At 35.6% G+C, this 23,262-nt stretch overlaps 1 protein-coding gene across 43 annotated transcripts in view; it reads left to right on the top strand.

Annotated features, from left to right (window-relative positions):
• The window catches only part of Camkii (calcium/calmodulin-dependent protein kinase II), a 127,907-nt gene that overhangs the window by 49,825 nt on the left and 54,820 nt on the right, over window positions 1–23,262 (top strand). For all 43 annotated transcript variants that reach the window (XM_006560540.3, XM_026439969.1, XM_006560536.3 and 40 more), the window contains 7 exon segments: window positions 4,505–4,564; window positions 16,420–16,474; window positions 17,840–17,978; window positions 18,885–18,987; window positions 21,756–21,934; window positions 22,243–22,365; window positions 22,482–22,565. In XM_006560540.3, coding sequence (XP_006560603.1) covers window positions 4,505–4,564; window positions 16,420–16,474; window positions 17,840–17,978; window positions 18,885–18,987; window positions 21,756–21,934; window positions 22,243–22,365; window positions 22,482–22,565 — 743 coding nt within the window.

Here is a 23,262-nt window from a genome sequence, read left to right as displayed (position 1 = left end):
GGAGAACTTGACCCAGTTACAAGGTATTCTCTTTGAACTGTATCTTCGTTCTCCTGAATATCTCTAAGTTTCTGCACGGGTTCTAATTATCAGTTAAGAGCGCCAAGTGTTATATATATATATATATTTGGAAAGTTTCGAGTTATTATATCGGTGTTTCTCCAGGATACCTTGTTCCCTTAATTAAGTTTTCGTGTATAGCTCGTTACTCGAAAGTGATAAAACGACGTGGCTCCATCTTTGGAATTCTTGCTGTCGCAATTGTTCTCCATTCACGTATGGATATTTCCTTTTTATTATTCCTTTTAAGAAGAACCTGCAACTCGACAACGTGCAAATTAAATACAAAAAGAAAAATACATATATTTATATGTTAGTTTTAAATACAATAAATGATAAAAATGCCAATTTCTAGATACATTTATATTTCGAATAAACATCCCTGGAAATATACAAGTTTTATATTAAATTGGAAATAGCAAAAAGATTCTCTATCCACGTATGAATATTTCCTTTTTATTATTCCTTTTAAGAAGAACCTGCAACTCGACAACGTGCAAATAAAAAGAAAAATACATATAATAGTTTTAAATACAATAAATGATAATCCAATTTCTAAATACATTTATATTTCGTACATTTCGAGTAAACATCATCTTTGGAAATATACGAGTTTTATATTAAAAAATGGAAATAGCAGAAAGAAATATATATATATATAAAATATCCTCGAGAAAATCCTGTTTCTCTTGTTGGACTTATCAACCCCTCTGCTAGCCATAGGCAAAGATCTTCTTCGCACCGAATTCCGATGGAAGCAACTTTTCCCCTTGAAAGCGAGATAGTGGATCTCGAGACAAGTTCACTGTCCCAAAGGACCCGCTTCACCAACGTCTAAAGCAGAAGATCCATAGTTCGGGGATAAATCAAATTCTTCCAACGAAACTTGGCGAATCAAATTCCTCCTCCTCCTCCTCCATCTTCCTCCTTCTATATTTCTATGCCGCTTCATCCCTCTTCCATTTCCTTTCTCTCGTCCAATTTTATTCATTCTTTTGACCGATTCTTTGACTATATATTTGGCTGAGGGGATCGATTCGATGTTTTAGGAGATTTTTCTTTGGAATCGACGTGCATAAATACACCTCTTATTATCACACTCGCCATATCGCGATAAATCTGAGCGTGGACGTCTCCCTTTATCGAACGGAACAACACCCATCGTCAAGTTCACGCCTGCGTCCTCGACGCGGAAAAACACCAGGGGTGCACGCACACCCCTCGTCGAAGATAGATCGAAACGCATCGTTTGTCCATCGAACACGCGCGTCTCCTTATCCACGGATCAACAACTCGCTCCTCCCCCTTTCGAGACCTCTCCACGTGTCACAATCCATTGGGTTTGCATTAGGGGAGAGTTAGTTTTTTAATTCGGCAGTTTCCAAGTGGCCAAGATCCTTTTTATTCTTATCTTACTTCTATCTTATGGTTTTCTATGTTTCCATATTTGATTGTATTGTCGAAGAGAATGGGATTTTTGATTGATAATTGATTTTAAGTATAATATCGATCTCTTTGATTTTGTTTGGGAATTATTTTACAATAATTGAACGATGGAATATTGAATCCTAAATATTTTCTAATTCAAAATTTCGTTGAGTTTGCACGGGGAGAGTTAATTTTTTAATTCGACAGTTTCCAAGATCCTTTTTATTCTTATCTTCTTGCATTCTATGTCATGGTTTTCTATGATTTTCCATATTTGATTGTATTGTCGAAGAGAATGGGATTTTTGATTGATAATTGATTTTAAGTATAATATCGATCTCTTTGATTTTGTTTGGGAATTATTTTACTATAATTGAACGATGGAATATTGAATCCTAAATATTTTCTAATTCAAAATTTCGTTGAGTTTGCACGGGGAGAGTTAATTTTTTAATTCGACAGTTTCCAAGATCCTTTTTATTCTTATCTTCTTGCATTCTATGTCATGGTTTTCTATGATTTTCCATATTTGATTGTATTGTCGAAGAGAATGGGATTTTTGATTGATAATTGATTTTAAGTTTGTATAAGAGTGTATAATTTCGATCTCTTTAATTATTTTATAATAATTGAACGATGGAATATTGAATCCTAAATATTTTCTAATTTAAAATTTCGTTGGGTTTGCACGGGGAGAGTTAATTTTTTAATTCGACAGTTTCCAAGTGACCAAGATCCTTTTTGTTCTTATCTTCCTGCATTCTATCTCATGGTTTTTTATATTTCCATATTTGATTGTATTGTTGAAGAAAATGGGATTTTTGATTGATAATTGATTTTAAGTATAATATCGATCTCTTTGATTATTTTATAATAATTGAACGATGGAATATTGAATCCTAAATATTTTCTAATTTAAAATTTCGTTGGGTTTGCACGGGGAGAGTTAATTTTTTAATTCAACAGTTTCCAAGATCCTTTTTATTCTTATCTTCTTGCATTCTATCTCATGGTTTTCTATGCTTCCATATTTGATTGTATTGTCGAAGATAACGGGATTTTTGATTGATAATAGATTTTAAGTTTGTTTAAGAGTCGTATAATTTCGATCTCTTCGATTTTGTCTGGGAATTTTTGGAAAAAATGAATTTCGTTAAAATTTTTACTGGGAAAACAGTCGCTTAAAGAATTTCTTTAATTTGAGAAATTTTCGAAAGATTCGAAATGGGAAACGTATCTTGTCAGAGGAGAAGATCTTCACTCCGTGCACGTGGAAGCGTTAACGAGTTTAGCGCGAAACAAGGGTGGTTCGTTAACCGGTGGTTCATCCAGCTTTGCCTAATCTTGGCCGAAGGCTATGTCGCGACTCTTGGTGAATTGCCTCTTTGTAATTACTTAATTTTTCAAGGGAGAACGTAAGAGAGCAACGAGAGATCGTATTCGTGGGATATTTTTGGAGGATCGATCTCTCAGAGAAGATTTTAAAAAACAAAACAAGAATATCGTCGTCAACATCGTTGTTTATATCCCTGTTGTAATTTTAAATACAAGCTTATCGTCACTATACTAATTTATTATTATTTTCAATTTTCAAAAGATTGAATCTGAAACCAAGTCAATTTTCAATTTGACGGAATTTTTGTCGTCCAAAAATCGAGACGAAATATTCTAAAATATAAAATATTTCTTCGAATGAAAATAAAAGATAAGAGACTCTCTCTATATGGAAAATATAATAAAAATATACATCGATTAATCGAAGAAAATCGGTCGAATAGGAACAATTCTCTCGAACATTCTTCTCCTGCACACAAGAAACGACAAATAACCTAGTTTCTTTTTTTCTTCATTTTTCTTTTTTCTTTTTTACTCCTCAAGTGCTTCCGTCCTCCAATTTGCCTTCCCCCCTTCTTGTACTTTTCTTTCTTCGGTAGATGCTCGTTAATTCTGGTTGTTTAACGCGGATACGTAACCAAGATTTCGTCGAGCCTCGTTGGAGATTTAATTACAGGAACAGCGATAGGGAAAGGTAACGAGCGAAGGTGCTCGATTTCGTTTCTTTCTTCCTTTTCCCTTTCTTTAAAGCCGAAGGAAAATTCCATTACATCCCAGCCGTTCGGATAAATGGATTCGTGTATTTTCGCCTCGAAACGATTTTCATGAGTGGATTAAAATTATTAAACGCGCCCCCTCTAATTCGTCCAGTTTCTTCTTTATTTTTTAATTCGTTTCACATTTTCGACGATGATGCAAGAGGACTTGAAGCGGATATTTTCCTTTGAAGGCATGGAAGAACTTCACCAATGTCAAGAATTAAGGAAATATGCTTTTTTATTCCGAGAATATAATAATTTAGAAGCGATGAATAATTAAATAAACGAATATTAATTACACTGTTACTTCTTTTTCAATAAATATTCAAAGCTACGATTAAAAATATATAGAAACGTTTCAATTATTATTCGATCTACGAAACATAGGAAGATTGGACACATTCCAATCTTAATCTAAATTATCTAATGTTATTTCTTTAATTTTACGTCTAAAAGAGCGGAGAGTTTTGCTCGTTTTCTCGGCTCGAGAGGGGTGGAAGAGGGGAAACGTATGGTATTTAATAAGAACGATAATAGACGAAAATGGATGGATGGATGGATCCTTGACTCACGCAAGAGGGGAGGCGTTCACAACGGAAAAAGGAAACAGGAAATCGTGCTCGAAACGACTTGGCCTCCGAGAAATCCAATTTTATCGCGGTCCTTGGTGAATTGGCCACGAGGAAACTCGTCAAGGGAGCGCCGAGAGAAATTCGATTTCGCGGTAATGACTGTACTACTTGCCATTGCCTCCCGTTATGGTGAAATTTTCGCTCGATAAAGCTCGCCTAGGATGGAGGAGATACGCTCCCATAAATTCCTACAAATTCTTCTTCCACATTCTTTTCAATATGCGCATTTCGAGTTAATAATTAATTCCTCTCAACGAATCTTTCAATCGTTTATCGTTCTTTCTTTTTCAGATTTTCAGAAGTTGGAACGCGAGGCACGGATATGCAGGAAATTGCAGCATCCGAATATCGGTGAGTGAAGCGTCGTTCTTTCTTTTTGATCCCTTGAGGAGTGATATGGGTGGTGAAGAGGAAACAACACACCATGTCTCTCCATGAATCGTAGAAGAATAGATAATACAAAGCTCGATAACTTGCTGGAATATTTCTTCTTTTTTTTTATATCGTTTCCAGCTGCTTTTACTCTGTTTTTCAAATTAATTGAATCGAGCTTGATAACTTGCTGGAATATTTCTTCCTTTTTTTATATAATTATATCGTTTCCAGCTGCTTTTACTCTATTTTTCAATTTAATTGAATCATTGAACCCTATCCTAATCTACATTATATTATTACTCTGTCAGAGATTTAATCTGTTGATTCGATTTATTAATTAGATAGAAGATTAAAAGTTTTCGAAAATGAAATATTGACTTTTTATAAATAAAAAAAATAATATTCCTCTTTCATCGTTCAATGAATCAAACACTTTCCTCATTGCTTAAGTCTCGACAATTATCCTTATCCTTTCCCTCTCTATCTTCTCTTATCTACATGCACCGAGGTCAACGATAAATTTCCACGAATCTATCAAAGTTTGAAACCGATCTACCGATCCTTTGATCGATCGAATTTAAAAAGAAACTGTTCTAAAGAGATGGAAGGTTTCTTTAATATTTTTCAATCAAAAAATATCTCACTCTCTGACAATTATCCAACGTGTCTCTCGCGTCCACGATTCAACGATAAATCTGCACGAGTGTTCTATTAAAGTACCGATTGATCGGTTAACCGTGACCGGTAAAGGGGATTCTTTGATCGGGGAGGATGGAAATATATCGATTGGCGCGTTAAAGGCCACGTTGGACGCTCTTCATGTCGCTACTTATCCGATGGAAAATTATAAAATATATAAAAACGGGGAATAAGCAACGTTCGATATATTGGAATCCAATAAAGCGGGGAGGAAATAAAATGAATAAAAGGGAGAGAGAGAGAGAGAGAGATTTCGAAACCATTTCTTCTTCTTTTTGCACTTGTCCAACTTAGAGAGAGAGGGTGGTGTGTCCCCAACTTCTGTTTCTTAGTCTCCCTCCTTTCTTTCCTTTCGCTTCTCCTTTTCACGCTCGATTACCTCGTCTCTCTTTCCTCTTCTCTATTGTATTCCCTCTCTCTCTCTTCCTCTCAAGGAATGTTTACCAGGTCGAATCCAATTTTCCACCGATTCGAACCCTTTCGATCTGCACGATCTGCGGAGTAAGATCGATTTTATAAAGGGAAATTCCTGTCACGTTTTCCTTTTTTTCTTCGTGTTATAAGTGTTTAAAAAATAATAAGTTTTGAAAAAAATAAATAGAGAGTTGTTTTGAATTATTAATACAGGAGTGATCATCTAAATGGAATCTTCTAATTCTATTTATTCGTACGATGTAATACAAAAAAGAATGTCGATCTAAAGGAAAATTAATATTATATCCTTTATGCTTTCGAGAAATTCGAGGCAGAATCGATTAACAATCCAAGTTTTGAATTTAACGAGAAATTAAAAAGATAAAGTGGTTGCAACGAAATTCAAATCGAAATATTTGGAGGATTTTGGTACAGGTTTTGGTACAAGATTTGTACAGGATTTGATAATGTTTGAAGGACAGGTTTGGACAGGTAGATTTTGAGCTTGCATAATTCTAGAAATGTTAGGCTCTCACTAATCCTTGGGTGGTTTATTGCGCGAGATTGTCCCCAATGCATTCCTCATTTCGATTGCTGGTTTGATCTGGAAAATATAGATTAACTTAGATCAAATTAATGCTTCAGTATAGAGAAATCGAAATTTTAACCAACGATAAATTATCCGAAAAATATCCAAATTTATTGTAATATACATATTTATAACCCTTGAAGTATCAAATAACCGATTTAATTTCATCACAAATCGTTCTTACATCCAGAAATTTGAAACTCGTTTCCAACGGATGTAAATTCAACATTGAGAGAAGTATTAAAGATTCATCTGTAATAATGGAAATAAATCTCTTCCACGAATCGGGGGAGAAATATTTCACCACGCGAAATTCTTCTCTAGCGGAGCGAAAAACTCGACATCGTGGATTCAACAAGCCTTCGCGTTAATTTGTCAAGGAAGGCATAATGAATACGACGGCGTGCTCGAGATCCTGGTCCATCCGCCGCGAGTGTAGGAAAAACCTCGAAAGGGGACGCTCGAGAGAGATTTAAACGTCGAGTGGGTGAAAGATCGGAAGGGAATCGGGTAACGAGGATGACACAAACCTCGCCACTCGTGTCACCATTCTCAATCCTCTCCGTGTATTTCGTGGAAAAGATTCGTATCCGGCGAATTTTCAATCATACATCCAAGTTGGCGAATTTTAAAAAGGATAAAATAATATTATGAAATATTGAATTATGTGAAATTGAAAGAAAGAAAGAAACGCTTGGATATTTTTACGACAATTTTAATTTACGATATACAAAGTAAAGCGTGTTTCGTTATCTATACAGATTGTTGATGTAATATATCGAGCAGATTTAAAAATTATTTCAATATTATCGCGTGAATCGCTGCGTTTACTCAAAGTGACAAACGAAACTTTGGATTTTCGGGAAAAAAGCGGGAGAAGGGAGTAAAATTTTGTAGTGAAAATCCGCTTAGAAAATAGAGGGAACCGTACCGTTGAAATCCCTTTTTGTTTCATCCCGATATCTCGATTCGTTGCCGAGATATAAGGATTCAAAGTGGTCGCAGTGGTTTACAAAAATAACGGATGGATCCGCGACCCAGTGACCCACATTTTTTTCCTGGAAACGCGCGCCATGCATCTTTCCGAGAATCGTCCGGAATTTGGGATAGGTCAGTGAGACGAGGTGCGAGCGAGAGATCCGAATAAGAAACAAGGATAGGAATAGTAAACGATTAAAAAATTACCCTTCTCTTTGCGCGACGATATCTCGGCGACCGGAAGTCGTATCGGGATGAACGAAAAAGGGTTTCAAAGGGCAAGGATCCGCGCTTCCGTCGATCGTTGGCTCGTTGACCGGAAGTTACTATCTTGGAAGTTACAGCGATTCAAAGTTTCGGTAATTTTAATAGGATTCGATCGGGTTTGAGGCAAAGGACTAAAAATTACGTCTTCTTTACGCGATGATATCTCGGCAACCGGAAGTCGTATTTAAACAAACGAAAAAGCGTTTTAAAGGGCAAGATTCCGCGCTTCCAACGATCGTTCACTCGTCCACCGGAAGTCGTTATCTTCCGAGTTACAGCGGTTCAAAGTTTTCCTAATTTTAATCGGGTTTAGGGTAAAGGATTAAAAATTAACTTTTGTTTACGCGATGATATCTCGGGAACCGGAAGTCGTATCGAGATAAACGAAAAAGCGTTTTAAAGAGGAAGATTCCGCGCTTCCAACGATCGTTCGTTCGTCCACCGGAAGTCACTATCTTCGGAGTTACAGCGGTTTAAAATTTTCTTAATTTTAATCGAGTTTTAAGATAACTAATATTTAATTATATTCAAAGTCCTAAGAAATATCAAAGTCCAAGAAGAAAAGAAAGAAGGATACATTTTACAGATGGACGAAAAAGAAGGAAACGAGAGAGAATCGGAAGAAGACAATTTGCATCTCGCTAGCCAATTACCTGGATATAACTCGATGTTCAACAATTCTGGCTAATTAACCGTACGACTCGTGAATAATTAACCGAAACAGAAACGTTTGCGACTACCTGCACCACAACCGATTCGCAAAGGATTTTATACGACGGAATAAGGCGTGTGTGATGATTATTACGCCTGTTTCGCCAATCTTCTCTTTCCCACTGAACCCGTTTAAACGCGATTGTACGCCGCCTCGATTATCCACCCGAGTTGCATCAGCCATTATTCATGCTAGACCTAGGTCGGCTCTCGAGGCTTCCTGTCTTTGCAAGGTTTCCATGGCCACCAACCGCACGAAACTGCAACAAAAATTTCATTGGTGTGAAAAGAAAAAACTCGTACCATTATTTTCTAACGAAAGAGAAAACTTGATCCTTCCAAATTTAATACAATACAAAACAACAAAAAATTGTTTTTATAAAATTAATTATTAAGATGTCGGATGGACATCTTCCAAAAGATTATCTTCGATCATCTTTAAAATATCTTTCGAACGAAATAGGGAAAATAAAGGTTTCCTTCAAAGATTGCAATCAAGTTAACGCAAATAATATTTGTTGGAGGGGGCATTACGCCACGATTTCAATTAATTTGAGTCGGTCCTCCCGGAAGCGCGATCCCTCCCTTGGGAACAGTCGATACCGGTTTTCTGGTTTACGTTATTGACCATTATCGTTCGCGTGCTACATGCACCGCGATATTACCAGGAAATTAGACGAGCAACGCGAACAACCAGTTTTCGTTAAACGATCCGATTTTAGTTAATTCAACGGGGGCAGAATGATCAGAATCTCGTTTAATCCCCGTTTTATTTCGCTCCCTTGTATATTTACAATTTCGATATTTTAATTATCCATTTCCAAATTCCAACTCTCAAAAGGTGGAAAAATTAATTTTTCATCCCTGAAAGAATGTATATACTTCCACCATTATTTAAAAAAAGATACACTTTACATTTAATCCTAACCGATTCGGAATTTGATCGCACGATTCAAATCCACCAACCTCGTAATCGCCCCCCTCCTCTCCCCTCCACGATTGTTAACGACATTCGAGAAAATATTTCCACGGTTTCCCCGCCCGTGCCCCGTATCGAACGGAACGAAATTTAGCGGAACCGCACGTGCAACCGCGATTAGCACAATACCAACCTTGAACCGGGCCGGCTCTTCTGGTGGTATTACGACGAAAACGCGGCCAAGATCTGGATGCCGGCCAATCGGTATCGTCGCCGCGGGCAAAATTTGCACGCCTCGACGTGCCAAGTAAGGCTCGAAACGCGGCGGCATTTTTCCTCGGATCGACGCTCAGGGAATTTCCCGACACGTTTCGACGATGCAACCTCTCCTCGGCAAGGGTGACCAACAGCTTCTTCTTATCCTCCCTCCTCGTCTCTTTCTTTCTTCTTTCTCACGTTCGAAGAGAAAGAGAGAGAACTATTTGTTCCTCCAATTTTTACGAACAATTAAGAGAGTGAAGTTTTCCTCATGCATCTGGGATCAATTATTTGGAAAAAAAAGGATTCGTTTTTCTTTCTCACGTTCGAAGAGAGAGAGAGAGAGAGAACTATTTGTTCTTTTAATTTTCAATGAATAATTGGAATAATTGAGAGAGTAAAGTTTTCTCCATGGATCAGGGATCAATTATTTCGAGAAAAAAAAGTACTCTTTTTTTCTTTTTTATATTCGAAAAGAGAAAGAAAAAGAGATAGATGCAGAGAGAGAGAGAGAGAGAGAGAGAGAGAGAGAGATTCGAATAACTATTTGTCCTTATAATTTTTAATGAATAATTGTAATAATTGAGAGAGTGAAGTTTTCTCTATGAATCAGGGATCAATTATTTGGAAAAAAAAGTACTCTTTTTTCTTTTTCACGTTCGAAAAGAGAAAGAGAGAGAGATAGACACACAGAGAGAGAGAGAGAGAGAGAGAGAGAGAGAGAGAGAGAGAGAGAGAAAGAGAGAGAGAGAGAGATTCGAATAACCGTTTGTTCTTAATTTTTATGAACAATTGGATTAAGAGAAAGTTTTCTCCGATTATTTCGAGAAAAAGAAGAAACTGATACGATGATACAGGACATTTTTACATTTGGAAACTTTCTGTGATCGATCACGATTGAAGGGATTTTTTTGATGATGCAACTTCTTTCGAGAATAGTTTTCATTGTTTGTAATTTCTATGAATTTCTAATTTATATCTTTCCAATAATTATATTCTTCTTTTACAAAATTTCCAAATTCAACCGAGAAGAAGACGAAATATTTCATTTTATAATATCAACCGATAATTTCCAACGTCTTGATAAATAATGAAAGGGAAAAACACACAAATACTGGACTAAAAACGATAAAATAAATAAAAGAAAGAGAAGATACTGTATCGAACATCCCTCAAACACCCTTTCACCCTTTCAACGAGACGAGAGATTGGAAACAATGTGAGCGGAAGAAAAGCAAAAGAGAGAGCATGATATAAACGAGAGAGGGAGAAGGGATTAGAAGAGGAAGAAATTTCTTCTCTGCTATCCGTACCAATTTATATTTTTTATTAATCGATCGTGCAGGCGAAACTATAACAATTGTTAGCGCGGCCGGCACATTGGCGACGAAACGGTCGAGCGGGTATCACACCCGTCCTTTTATTCGCTTGTAAACGAATTTCATTGATCACCCCCTCCTCCCAATCTTCTCCACCGGATACGAATCGAAAACTATTCACGGGATAATCATTTGCTTTGACGCGAGAAATGGCTTACGGATTTGCACGCCGAAAAAATTGAACGAGTTTCACTTTTTCTCTCTCTCTCTCCTTTTTCTTTTTTCGTTCTTAATAATTCTTCGAGTTCGATCGGAAGGAGAGGTCGTGAAACGAGGGTTAAATTCCTTTCTTTTTTAAGGAAATGGATTGGAGGAGGTTTCGATGAAATTTTATTCTATTGTAATTTGTATAGAAATTTAGAGTTTTATTTTTTTATTTACAGATCGATTACGAAAATCAAATAAAATTCGTGTTCGCTTGAATATTCATCGGGCGAAGTTTTCTATGCAACAAGATTCTTTTAAGGAATTTTTTTTCGCTCGTATAACGACGCTCTAACGATACATGATCCCTTGTTGCAGCATTTGTCGTAATTAGCATTCATTAGATCAACCTCTACTGAATATTTATCGCGGAATTGTCGCATTGCGGTCAATCAATGTATATATATTTAAACGAATCTCTACTAATTCATATTTGTGTATCGATAGATCCTGAAAATCTTCCTTCGAATTTTTCTTTTTTTCTTTTAAATAACAACATCGAATTTTAAATTTAATATGAAAGCAAAGAAGTGGAAGGAACATATAATTACGATAATTATTTACAAATAATTACTTTTCCAGATAAAATTACAATTCGAGATTGAAAACTTTATTACATATTTCGTGAAATATTTCCTACATTTCTAATAACAAATTCTTCCTCGATCGACATTAAAAGGAAGATATTATAATTACAAAATCTCGAGAAAAATTGAAAAATACAAAATACTTCTTTATCCCCTCACACACTATGAATCTCTCGAAAGTGTAGCGGAAGTAGCGTAGATCAATACTCGACATGGCTCCTTCGTTCCATCTCCACGACCTCTTTTTTTTCCTCAGCCAATTTTCCTCCTCGCGTTGACGGATCGAGCCTCTCCGTCAAATCGTCAACTAGCTACGATCTACTTTAGAAATTGACATATATATATATATATATCTCGAAGAAATCTCTTCAAGGGAAGTTAAACCTTTCGAAAGGAACGGATCCTGTCAGGAAGAAATTTTTGAAGAAATTTCATTCAGTGATCCACCAAATTAATATCTCTAATCGACGAAATTATTACTGTAATTAGAATTATTCCAACAATCTCGAACGTTTAGCAAAACTATCATAACTCGAGCAAGCATCTCGTTTAATTTTAAACAAAACTAACCAACAAAATCCTCGACACTCGATCGCCAAAGATAATTCGAACGAACCTTCCCTCTCAATTAGAATCACATTAAGCTAAAACTCTTCCAACAAACAAAGAAAATCTTTATTCCTTCTCAAATAAATTCCAAGAACGCCACGAATTCGCAACAGAAAAACGTTCAGCATCGCAAAAACTATACGATTCGAGAATTACTCTTTCAACGTTGGAAAAATTCCATTTCCTATTTTCGATATTTCGTGGATCCTATCTTCGAATTGGATAGATCGAGGGAAGAGGAGGAGGACAGGTGTAAGAGGTGGCTGGAACGAATTAGAAGGCTGATATTCCGCTGACAAAGGCCGACGAGGGGAAGAGAGTTCGTTAAATCGGTCGAGTCGATTCCATAATTCATAAAGGCTGGGTTTCTTTTATTCATCGTACGGCTCTATCCATCCAAGGATGTGAATTATAACCCTCCGTCCTCTTTCCATCATGGCGCGCTTACGTCCGTTCCAGTCAACAAGTGATACCTATCGATCCTCCACCCTTCTTCCTCGTCTCTTTTGCCGTCACCTCGATTCATGTTTCACTCCTTTTTTTTTCCTTCTCCTTAGATCCGTCTCGAGACCACGATTTCCTCTATTTTTCTCTCCCTTCCAATCCCTCCATTTCTTTTCCTCCTCGCTCGTTGATATGTCGATTTCATCGGTGAAATTTTTCCGTCGCGTTCTGTTGCGAATTCGTGGCATTTTTGGGATTTGTTTGAGAAGGAATAAAGATTCTCTTTGTTTCTGTCGCAAGTTTCTTATCGTTGGATATCAATGATAGATTCGTAATTTATCGAAAACTACTTATAAAAAACTATTTATACACGTTCGATTTTGTCTAAATTCGAGGAAGAAGAAGTAAATTTCCTGTCTCGAGAATTTTCTAATTGGAAAAATAAAAGGATCTCGTGGCTCTTTCCTTTTAAATTAAAAATTACGATATTTTTTTAAAGAATTCTATTTCTTAAAAAAGTATCAAAGGGAACGACGAGATTATTTTTCGAAAAATGATTTTGCGAAATATCGACACGAAACTCGTGAATTCGAAATTAAGGGAGGGATATTTGACCTTTCATGGGTCGGCGGACGAGAGATAATCGATAATTTCATAAATCTTGGACGAGGGAGGCGTGACATTTGGATGGAAATTTAATGGCAAAGGCGAGGGAAGGCTAAGGAAAGTTCAAACGTGCCACGAGATCTCGAAAACGCGTAGATTCGGGACACGATGCGTCTTTGTACGGCTTCTCGGATCGATATTTCCCACTATTTTTCCTTTCCTTCTTCCCTTCCATTTGTCTCAAGTTTATCACATTTCTTCCAACTGTCAGACATTTTAACGACCTCGATCTTGAAATTAAATCAACGAAACTTTAAATATTTCTATTTCTATTTCTATTTCCTAATTAAGAATACGCGAATTACAAAATTTATATTGATTCGAAAAACCTATACTTGAATGCTCGCGCTATAAAATTCTATCAAAAAATACGGAGGGATGATACGAAGATTTTTCTACGGAAAATTGCGTCTGAATGTTTCCAATTCCCAATAAAAATACATAGAAACGTCGCATTAAAATCCTATTAAAATCAAATTCTATCCAAACGGAACAATTCTTTCTATATGAAAAAAAAAAAAACTATTAAAAATTCTTTTTCCAATTCAAAGAATCATAGATCGAAAGAAAATTAAATCGAATCGAATTAAATTCGAAAAAAGAGAAAAAACAAATTCCACAAATTTTTCCCCTTTCGATTTCACGAAAGAATCCATGGAAATTCTTTTTTCTTCTCTTTTCTTCTCTTTTCCCCCTCCTCGTTTATCGTGTCTTGGATAATTCTCGTCAAAATTATCTCCATTCGACCACCATCCTCCTCGATAAAAATTCCCATAATAACACCCTTCCTCGATCTCGATCCTTATTGGAATCGGTGGAGGACATCAAAGAAGATAGGCTCCTTCTCTTATTCTCCCTCCAATTCCTCGGTTCGAGGGCCATTCGAAAGCTGGTGTCTTCTCTCCTCGATATCTCTTCCATTTTCATTAAATTCTGCCCGCTTTCAAGGTGTCGAGCCGTGCGTGACAAGATCTCTTTTCGTACGTGGAAGGTGTTCGATTCCATCTCGAAATTCTCTTTCCAGAATTTTTCTTCTTCTTCTTCTTTTTAAAAAGTACGACGAATTTCGTTTTACGAGTTTTGAAACGAGTATTCCATTACGTGATTGATTTCGAAAAGGAATGTGATTCGTAAGTTTGATAAAAATTTCTTTATAATTTTTTTCCAATTTTTACGAAAAATGTAGAAAAATTATAAACAATATCACGTTCATGCAATCATCGAATTGCATATGATACTCGTTTCTTCTCGTAACGCGTTTTTCCAACGATCGCGATAATTAATTTATAAAATATTTAAAGAATAATTAATTTATTAAATGATAATACGGTAATACGACTTTCGACGAGCAAACGATAACACGTCCGCTCCGCTCGGTGTTTCGAACACGACTCCGACTCGAGATCGATATTTTGATTACCAATGTCGACCGTCTGTTGTCGTTTCCTTTCGCCTCGACCCTTAACAATATAAACACTATTACTATTTAAATCGGAAATTATTACACGATTTATCGAAATTAGAACTATCCTTACGGTTTTTTACGATTTTTTAAAAAAGCCAACATCGATTTTTTCAAATCCACGCGTTTTAATAATTACAATTGTGAAAAAAAACGAACAAAAAGAGATGGAAAAAAGTCGTTTCGACAGATTCTCCTTAATCCCGATAATTTTTTCAATTTTTTAAACATCGCGACGAAATCCATTTCCCAATTCTCGCGATAGAAAAGTATTTATCTCGTATTCTTACATAATGTAAAATCTAATAAGGGAAAAACGGAGAATATAATTATTGTTATAATATTGTAATATAATTGTCGAATAAACAGTAAATGGATAATCGTTGCAACTTTACTACTGCATGTAGCGAATGCAGTAGTAAATGGAGATGCGTTTGATATTTCTGAAGATGGAAGATTGCATTTCGTCGAAGTCGAAACGCGCAACACTTTCCGAAAATTTCCAACTTCCGTCAACAACTGGCGCGATCGTTTGTTTGCGTTTCGAACTACCATCATAAACACATCCGTGGTGCATCCCATACGGCGCCAACTTTTTCGCCCGATCGGTATTTATAGGGAAGTTGACCCCAACCGTTCGGCCAGTTACTATTTATTACACCCGGTATTACGCGACTCGATACTTCGATCGATCGATCGACGATTTTTTTCAACGATTGGAAATGGATTTTATGAAATGGGTATATATTCCATTTATTTTGTGTTTTCGTGTTTCGAAAAATATAGATCTGCTTCCGAAAGGCGCGCAGATTTTTCTTCTCCAATGCGATTGTTTTAGATAGAAGATGAATTATATAAGAATACATGTTACGATATTTATTATATTATAAACTCTTATATTCCAAGTTTTAAAATTATAATGATAGATTTATTTCAAGATGATTATATTTCGATATCCCTATATTGGTAAATTTATAGAAAGAATGTTGTTTCGATGTTTCGAAATGAAAATCAACGATAAATTAAAAAGGATTTTAAAATCTGCAAAAAAATTTGGAAAAATTCTCCAAGTTCTCCAACGTTTCGAAATTAAATTCCGTAAAATTGGGCGTAATTCGTATCGATTCTGAATTTCGAGACGCAATTTCTTCTTTTTTCCAAAGAAAACAGGCTGAAAGGAAATCGGTTTCACCATGAACACCAATACCGTTTTAATTGATCCCTCCCCACTCCTGGCGAATGAAGTAACGTTTCACGCTTGGAGACGTCGATTTTCGCTTGCGCCAGGCCTCACTTGACATTAATTAAGGCCGATTCCACCGCGATCGGACCATTGGTTTGTATCGCGAGCAATGTCTCTTCGTTGACCCTAATGAACGTCGTGATCGAGTGAACTGCCACGGATGCAAATGATACTCGGCTCCGTGATATCGATCGTGTATCGAGGCTTCGAAATATCCTTCCATCCTCCTCCATATTCTCACGAATTCTTCTTCTCTCATCATTAGAGATGAGATTCCACTGAGAATTCGAGGTGATTCGAATATTAATGTTACGTCGAAGTTATTATTAAAAAAAATTATATGTGTATATTATTCGATGATGTCGGAAAAATTCATGGTTTTTATCTTGGTTTCTGTTACAGTGAGATTACACGACAGCATACAGGAGGAGAACTATCATTACCTCGTTTTTGACCTGTAAGTAAAATTTGGAAATGTTAATTGTGACTGAGAAGAGTTTATATATATCGATTAAAATAAAATAATATAAATAAATAATATATATATCGATTAATTCTATGGAATATTGAATTTTGTATTTAGTGATATTTTTATATTAAAAAAGAAAGTTTAAAATTTGATATTACGAAAATGAAATACGATATTGAAGAGCACGTGTTAATACTTTTTCCCAATATTTCGATTAATTATTCAATCGAGGATTATTTATTTCATATCATCGTTCTCTTTCTTAAAATATAATAAATATAATAAATAATCTTAAAATATATAATATAATAATATAATAATATTCTTAAAATATAATAAATAATCTTTCGTTTCACTGAATCAAAGAATTGAAAATAATTCTTATTAATGATCGATGATTTTTATCGGGAATTTCGATTAATTATTCAATCGAGGGCAATTATTTATTTCATATCATATCGTTCTTTTTCTTAAAATATAATAAATATAATAAATAATCTTAAAATATATAATATAATAATATAATAATATTCTTAAAATATAATAAATAATCTTTCGTTTCACTGAATCAAAGAATTGAAAATAATTCTTATTAATGATCGATGATTTTTATCGGGAATTTCGATTAAATATTCAATCGAGGGCAATTATTTATTTTATATCGTTCTTTTTCTTAAAATATAATTAATATAATAAATAATCTTAAAATATATAATATAATAATATAATAATATTCTTAAAATATAATAAATAATCTTTCGTTTCACTGAATCAAAGAATTGAAAATAATTCTTATTAATGATCGATGACTTTTATCGGGAAAATCGTGATTATGGGTTGTTCGAGGGAACAAAGTTACGTCAACGTCTTCATATATCCCCCTCCCCTCCCTTTCTTTCTCGCGATTCCGCCCGATAATTGTTAATTTGTCCCAGTGATCCGGCCAATTATACGAACAGTCCCCCATCGTGAATTTAAATCAGTCTTGATTTGCATATTAATGAGCTCGCATGGTATCGATGCTCCATCGTGGAAAGTATCGGCCGTTTTATAGGGCGTTTTAATTGCAACCTCGATTGATATTCCATTCCACTTCAACTTTTCATTCCTCTTTAACTTAAATATTTAATCAATTATCAAATCAAATTTTCCTTCGCAAATTCTCCTGAATTTCTCAAAATTCATTTCAATATCTTTCGCTTCTTTCGCTTCTCCCTCGATTTATCTCCAATTTCTTTCTTTCTCCTTCTCGAAAAAAAAAAAGAGAAGGATTAAGAAAGAAAATATTTCGCGAAAATTCCTCTCCGTCATTTGAAAATCGTGCGAAAACGATTCTCTATCGTTGATTTGCAGCGTAACCGGCGGCGAACTGTTCGAGGATATCGTGGCGCGAGAATTCTACAGCGAAGCGGACGCGTCTCACTGTATCCAACAAATCCTGGAAAGCGTACACCACTGCCACCACAATGGAGTTGTGCACAGGGACCTGAAAGTACGTAGAGAAACGAATGTGTTACACGGATGAACTAGAGAGCGCCATGCTTGAGAGGGTCCAGTACACCGGGAACGCAAAGGTTCAGTGTGTTTAACCGAACATTTTCAGATAAACGTTTAGGGATCGAATGATCGAATGGAAACGAGGGGGTTTAGAAAAGAGAAAAAGAAAAAAGAATAAAAAAATAGTTGAAAGGTAAAAAAAGTAATGGATAGGGAAATGTTTCGAGTCTTCTTCTTCTTCTTCTTTTTTTTTTTTTTTTGCGTTATAATCTTCGTTGGGCAACAAATTTTCGACCAAAGATGCAACTTTACAAGTCTGTCTATTGTAAGAATCATTATTTTAAAAAAATATCGAAATTGTTGAATTTATATTATATTAGAATCGAGAAATTCAACATTTGATATTATCCTATAATTTATATTTCGTATATTTACAACAATTTGGCCGAAAATTTTATGCCAATTTCTTCCGAAGAGAAAATTCGATCGCTCGAGCTTTTTCAAATTTCGCGCCAAATCGGCTCCCACCTCTTCTTAAGAAAATTACTCGCGAATGAATGACACAGTTTCCTAAAGCGTAAAAAATTTGAAAATTGGGAACAAGATTAATTCGATGAGAAAAGGAAAGGAAACGAGAAAGAAACGAGAGAAAAGAAAAAAAGAAAGAAAGAAAGGTGGCGGCGTTTCGTATTGAAAACGAAAAAGAAAAAAAAAAAAAAAAGTCACAGAGTGAAAAGCAGCGCAGCGTAGAAGGTAGAGCCGCAATGTGTGTCAAGCATGCACGTATATATCTCCTGTTGGTGGATCAACCTACAGCATGGCCGCGTAAAAATGCAGGACAACGGCAACGGTTTGTCGGAAGAGTGAGCAGGAATGTCGACGAGTCTGCTTCCTGTTGCAGCCCGAAAATTTACTCCTCGCAAGTAAGGCGAAGGGCGCGGCTGTGAAATTAGCGGACTTTGGATTGGCGATCGAGGTGCAGGGTGAAGCGCAGGCATGGTTCGGTAAGTCGATCAATAACAGATTCGAATTATTACGAAAATTATGAACATTTTTGGAGAATGGATCTCGTTTAAAAATATTGGAAAAGAGTCGAGTAATCGAATTGGCTTGTTTTTTTTTTACAATTGTAATTAATAAAAATTGCGTGGATTTGGCAAAATCGATGTTGAGTTTTATATTCGATCGTGAAAAATTGTAACAAGACTTTTAATTTCGATAAATCGCGTGTAATTTTGGGTTTAAATAGCGAGTGTTGATATTATTACTGGTCGAGGGAAAAGAAACGACAACAAATATTGATAATAGTCGATATTGATGATCAAAATATTGAGTCATGTTCGAAACAGCGAGCTGAGCGAACGTGTTTCTGTCTCCTCGTCGCGAAAGTAAGTCGTATTTTTCGTTTAATAAATTGATTTTCTATAAATGTAATTATAAATTAATCGTGAGTATTGCGAAAATTATAAATGAGTGACGAGAAGGAAGGAGTATCAGATACAAGGATATTATATAAACATAATTTATGATTCGCAAATATTTTCAAAAAATCGATCTAGATATATTATTATTCTTCTTCTTCTTTTTTCCTCGTTCGAGAAATGGAATAGACTGGTAGGGAGGATAAATTCCGCTATAATTTTTTCGAAAAGTATCGACGATTTGAAGTTTTCCAAGAAAATATATAAGAAATATTCGAATATTTCTTTGTTCTTTTATGCTATCTTTCATTGCATTGCTTTAAAAAATTCACTTTCTTCGGATCATTTTGTGCGAACCGCATTTTAGATAAGATTGAATTCTTTTCGAGAATTCCCAAGAGAAATATCCTCTCTTTCTCTCTTTCGAAAATTTTTTATTTCTTCATATACGACGAATCCCTTTCAATAATCTACGTCAAATAAAAAAAGAGCAAAAAGTGATAGAAAAGAAGCTGATTCACAGGTCGACGAATCGCCAAGGGCCCGGTTTATTTAGAATCCGTTTGCATTTCCGCAATGACGCGAACACAAGTTTCTCCAGAAATAAAATTTCTCCTCTGTTTATCCCTCTTTTTCATGTTAACTGTGTTGCTCGCTCGAATTCGACGTCTCTCTTCATTTTCTCGATTCCCTTTATCCCTTTTTCGCGTCAACGTTCCATTTATCTACGGTGTTCCAAAAATACAGAAGCTTAACTAGATCAATTATCGAGACGATTTCCAGCTAAGAAATTTTCAAAAAATATTCGTTTCAACTTCATCACAATTTGTTCACGCACAATCCATAAAACATATAATATTTTCCTCGATTCGACGATTCTTTGATCTCGATTTATTTGTTCGGACTCGATCGCGTCTCGTACCCAATACTACTCACTTCAATCAATCGCATTAAAAACTTAACGAAGTCGAAACGAAAATTTTATTTTCGAAATAAAACAGAATGGAAGTCATCTCGATTTCCTGCACTGGTTTATGGAACACCCTGTGCACGACGACCGGGTGTTCTCGTTTGTTTTCACTTGGCGGAAAGTAGGAAGTCTCCCCCCCCTCCCCTGCTATTGGAAAAGTTTCCGCGTTTTCGCAGGCAAAATAGATTCCCCCCACCCCGCTTGGGAGATTTTCTGTATTGTGTTTGCGGTCAAAGAACCAGTTCCACGGGATCAAACCGGAAAATTCTGTGCCCTGCTCCGAGATTCCTCCATATTGTTCCCGAGATTGAATGTTGTTTTCCACGGATCCGACAATCGAGGTCGGATCGAGACGATGCGCGGTTGGAATAGTCTTCTCGCGTGTTGTGGAATATTTTTTTTTTCTTTCTTCGAAAAAAGAGAAGGAAAATTGAAAAGGGAATAGAGAATTGTTCGAGTTGAAAATATGTATTCATTTTGTCGATAGTTTTTCTTTTCGTTTTTCAAATATTCTTTTTCGTATTCGTTAATCTTTGACGATAATTCGAGAGAAATATATATTTAAATTTTTATTAGATATAAATAAAAAAGAAGTTAAAAAGTAACTGAATACTTTCTTCTCCTACGTATTCGATTATTAAAATTTAAATTGATATTTGGAAAGAGAGAGATAAAAAATTATGTTAACAAATACAGGGAATATATATATCATAATCGAAGCGATTTTGATGTCTCTGAAACAACCTCCTTTTCATCCTCGACTTCGTCTATCAGTTCGAAACTAGCTGATGTTCGTTTCCTTTCTCGACAGCTCGAAATTCCCTCGACATTCTGATTCGGCCGCTGGTTTCCGCATCATACGCGGCAAATTCGAAACTTGGATCGAACGGAAAGTTCCTAGACTTAGTAATGGCCGACTCTCTGTATGGCTCGAGAGTCATGGCAGAAAATACAGTTACGAGATTAGCTTCGATTTTCCTTATTCTCGTGAAATTACCACCGATTTCCTTCGAAATTTCCTCTTTCTCAAACTTTTCTGTTTTTCTTCTTCGACGTGCATCCAATATCCATTTCCTTCGTTTAAACTTTTCAGCTTAATCTCAGGGATAAAAATATTCCAATCTCTGAATCAATTTGTGAATACAATTGCATGGAAAGTAAAATATTCACCGTTATTTTCGAAATTATAAATCTATGAAATAAAATATTTTATCAATTTTGATCAAAAAACTGATGAAGTAAATTGCAATTTATTTTAATCAAGCTTGTGGAAAGAAAGAATTAAAAAAGAAAATATTGCTTCATCTAATATTTCGAACAAAAAAAATATACGTATTCTGTGGAGAGAGAGTGATAATCTTTGATAATCTCGTGCAAAAAGGTTTCGCTGGGACGCCCGGTTACCTGAGCCCGGAAGTCCTGAAGAAAGAGCCGTACGGCAAGCCAGTCGACATCTGGGCGTGCGGTGTCATTCTTTACATCCTTCTGGTCGGTTATCCGCCATTCTGGGACGAGGATCAGCATCGATTGTACGCGCAGATCAAGACCGGATCGTACGACGTAAGAAATCTTCCTTTTGCGATTCGATCGACTTTTTATATCGTTAAATTTTTTTTCTCTCAAAAATATTCCTCTCCATTCTCGCGAATTTAAAAGAAAATTTTTCTTATTCTCTTGTTTAATCGTACGAAGAATATTATTTTGATTAAATTTCAGAATTATAACAAATCGAGTCTATGATAAATTATTTATGGATCGATCGAAATTGTCATTGATTTAACTTAATTCGAATAAAATTGTATTACGAATGAAGTAAATTAATTTCTAAAAAAATCACTTTTAACTTCGAATTTAATTTATTGGCGCAGTATCCAAGCCCAGAATGGGACACCGTCACGCCGGAAGCCAAGAACCTAATCAATCAGATGCTGACGGTGAACCCAAGCAAAAGGATCACCGCCAGCGAGGCATTGAAGCACCCATGGATCTGCGTAAGTGAAATCAATCTCGTGAAACTATATATATATATATATATATATATATATATATATCGTTTGAAAAACGTTTTCGATGATTAACAATTGTTCTTCTTCTTTTTGCGTTACAGCAACGTGAACGTGTCGCGTCCGTTGTCCACAGACAAGAGACTGTGGATTGCTTGAAGAAATTCAACGCAAGGCGCAAATTAAAAGTAAGTACTGGAAGATCATTCTCATTCCCTTTATAAATAAAAGAGTCTCTCCAAGTCTTTAGACTCGAGAATTAGCATTCTTTTTTTACTCGTATTTTTATTCTTTGCCTTAAGATGTAATCATACAATAAAATATTAGTTATTGTTAGATTGTGGATTTTTGTGTAGATAAAGTATTCAATTAACGTAGAGGAAATATATCAAATTATATATAAAAAAAAGCATGCTAAATTGTATCCTTATTTATATTTTATATCATTATAACAAACCGTTGCATTTACAATTGTAAAATGACAAACGAAACTTCCATTTTTCATGTAAAAAAACGTGAGAGGAAATTAAAAATTTTGTCATCAAAACTCGCTTAAAAAGTAGAGGAAACCATGCCATTGAAATTCCTTTTTGTTTTATCCAGATATCTCGATTCGTTGCCGAGATATAAGGATTCAAAGTGGTCATGCGTTCACAAAAATAATGAATGGATCCGCGACCCAGTGACCCACATTTTTTTCCTGGAAACGCGTACTATGCATTTTTTCCAAGAATCGCGTCTGTCGCTCGTCTGGACTTTGGGATAGGTCAGCGAGACGAGGTGCGAGCGAGAGATCCGAATAAGAAACAAGGATAGGAATAGTAAACGATTAAAAAATTACCCTTCTCTTTGCGCGACGATATCTCGGCGACCGGAAGTCGTATC

This window comes from Apis mellifera, linkage group LG4, assembly GCF_003254395.2.
Source record: "Apis mellifera strain DH4 linkage group LG4, Amel_HAv3.1, whole genome shotgun sequence".
NCBI lineage: Eukaryota > Metazoa > Arthropoda > Insecta > Hymenoptera > Apidae > Apis > Apis mellifera.
The sequence above is the reverse complement of the archived record's forward strand: the minus strand, read 5'-3'. Positions and strand labels throughout refer to the sequence as shown.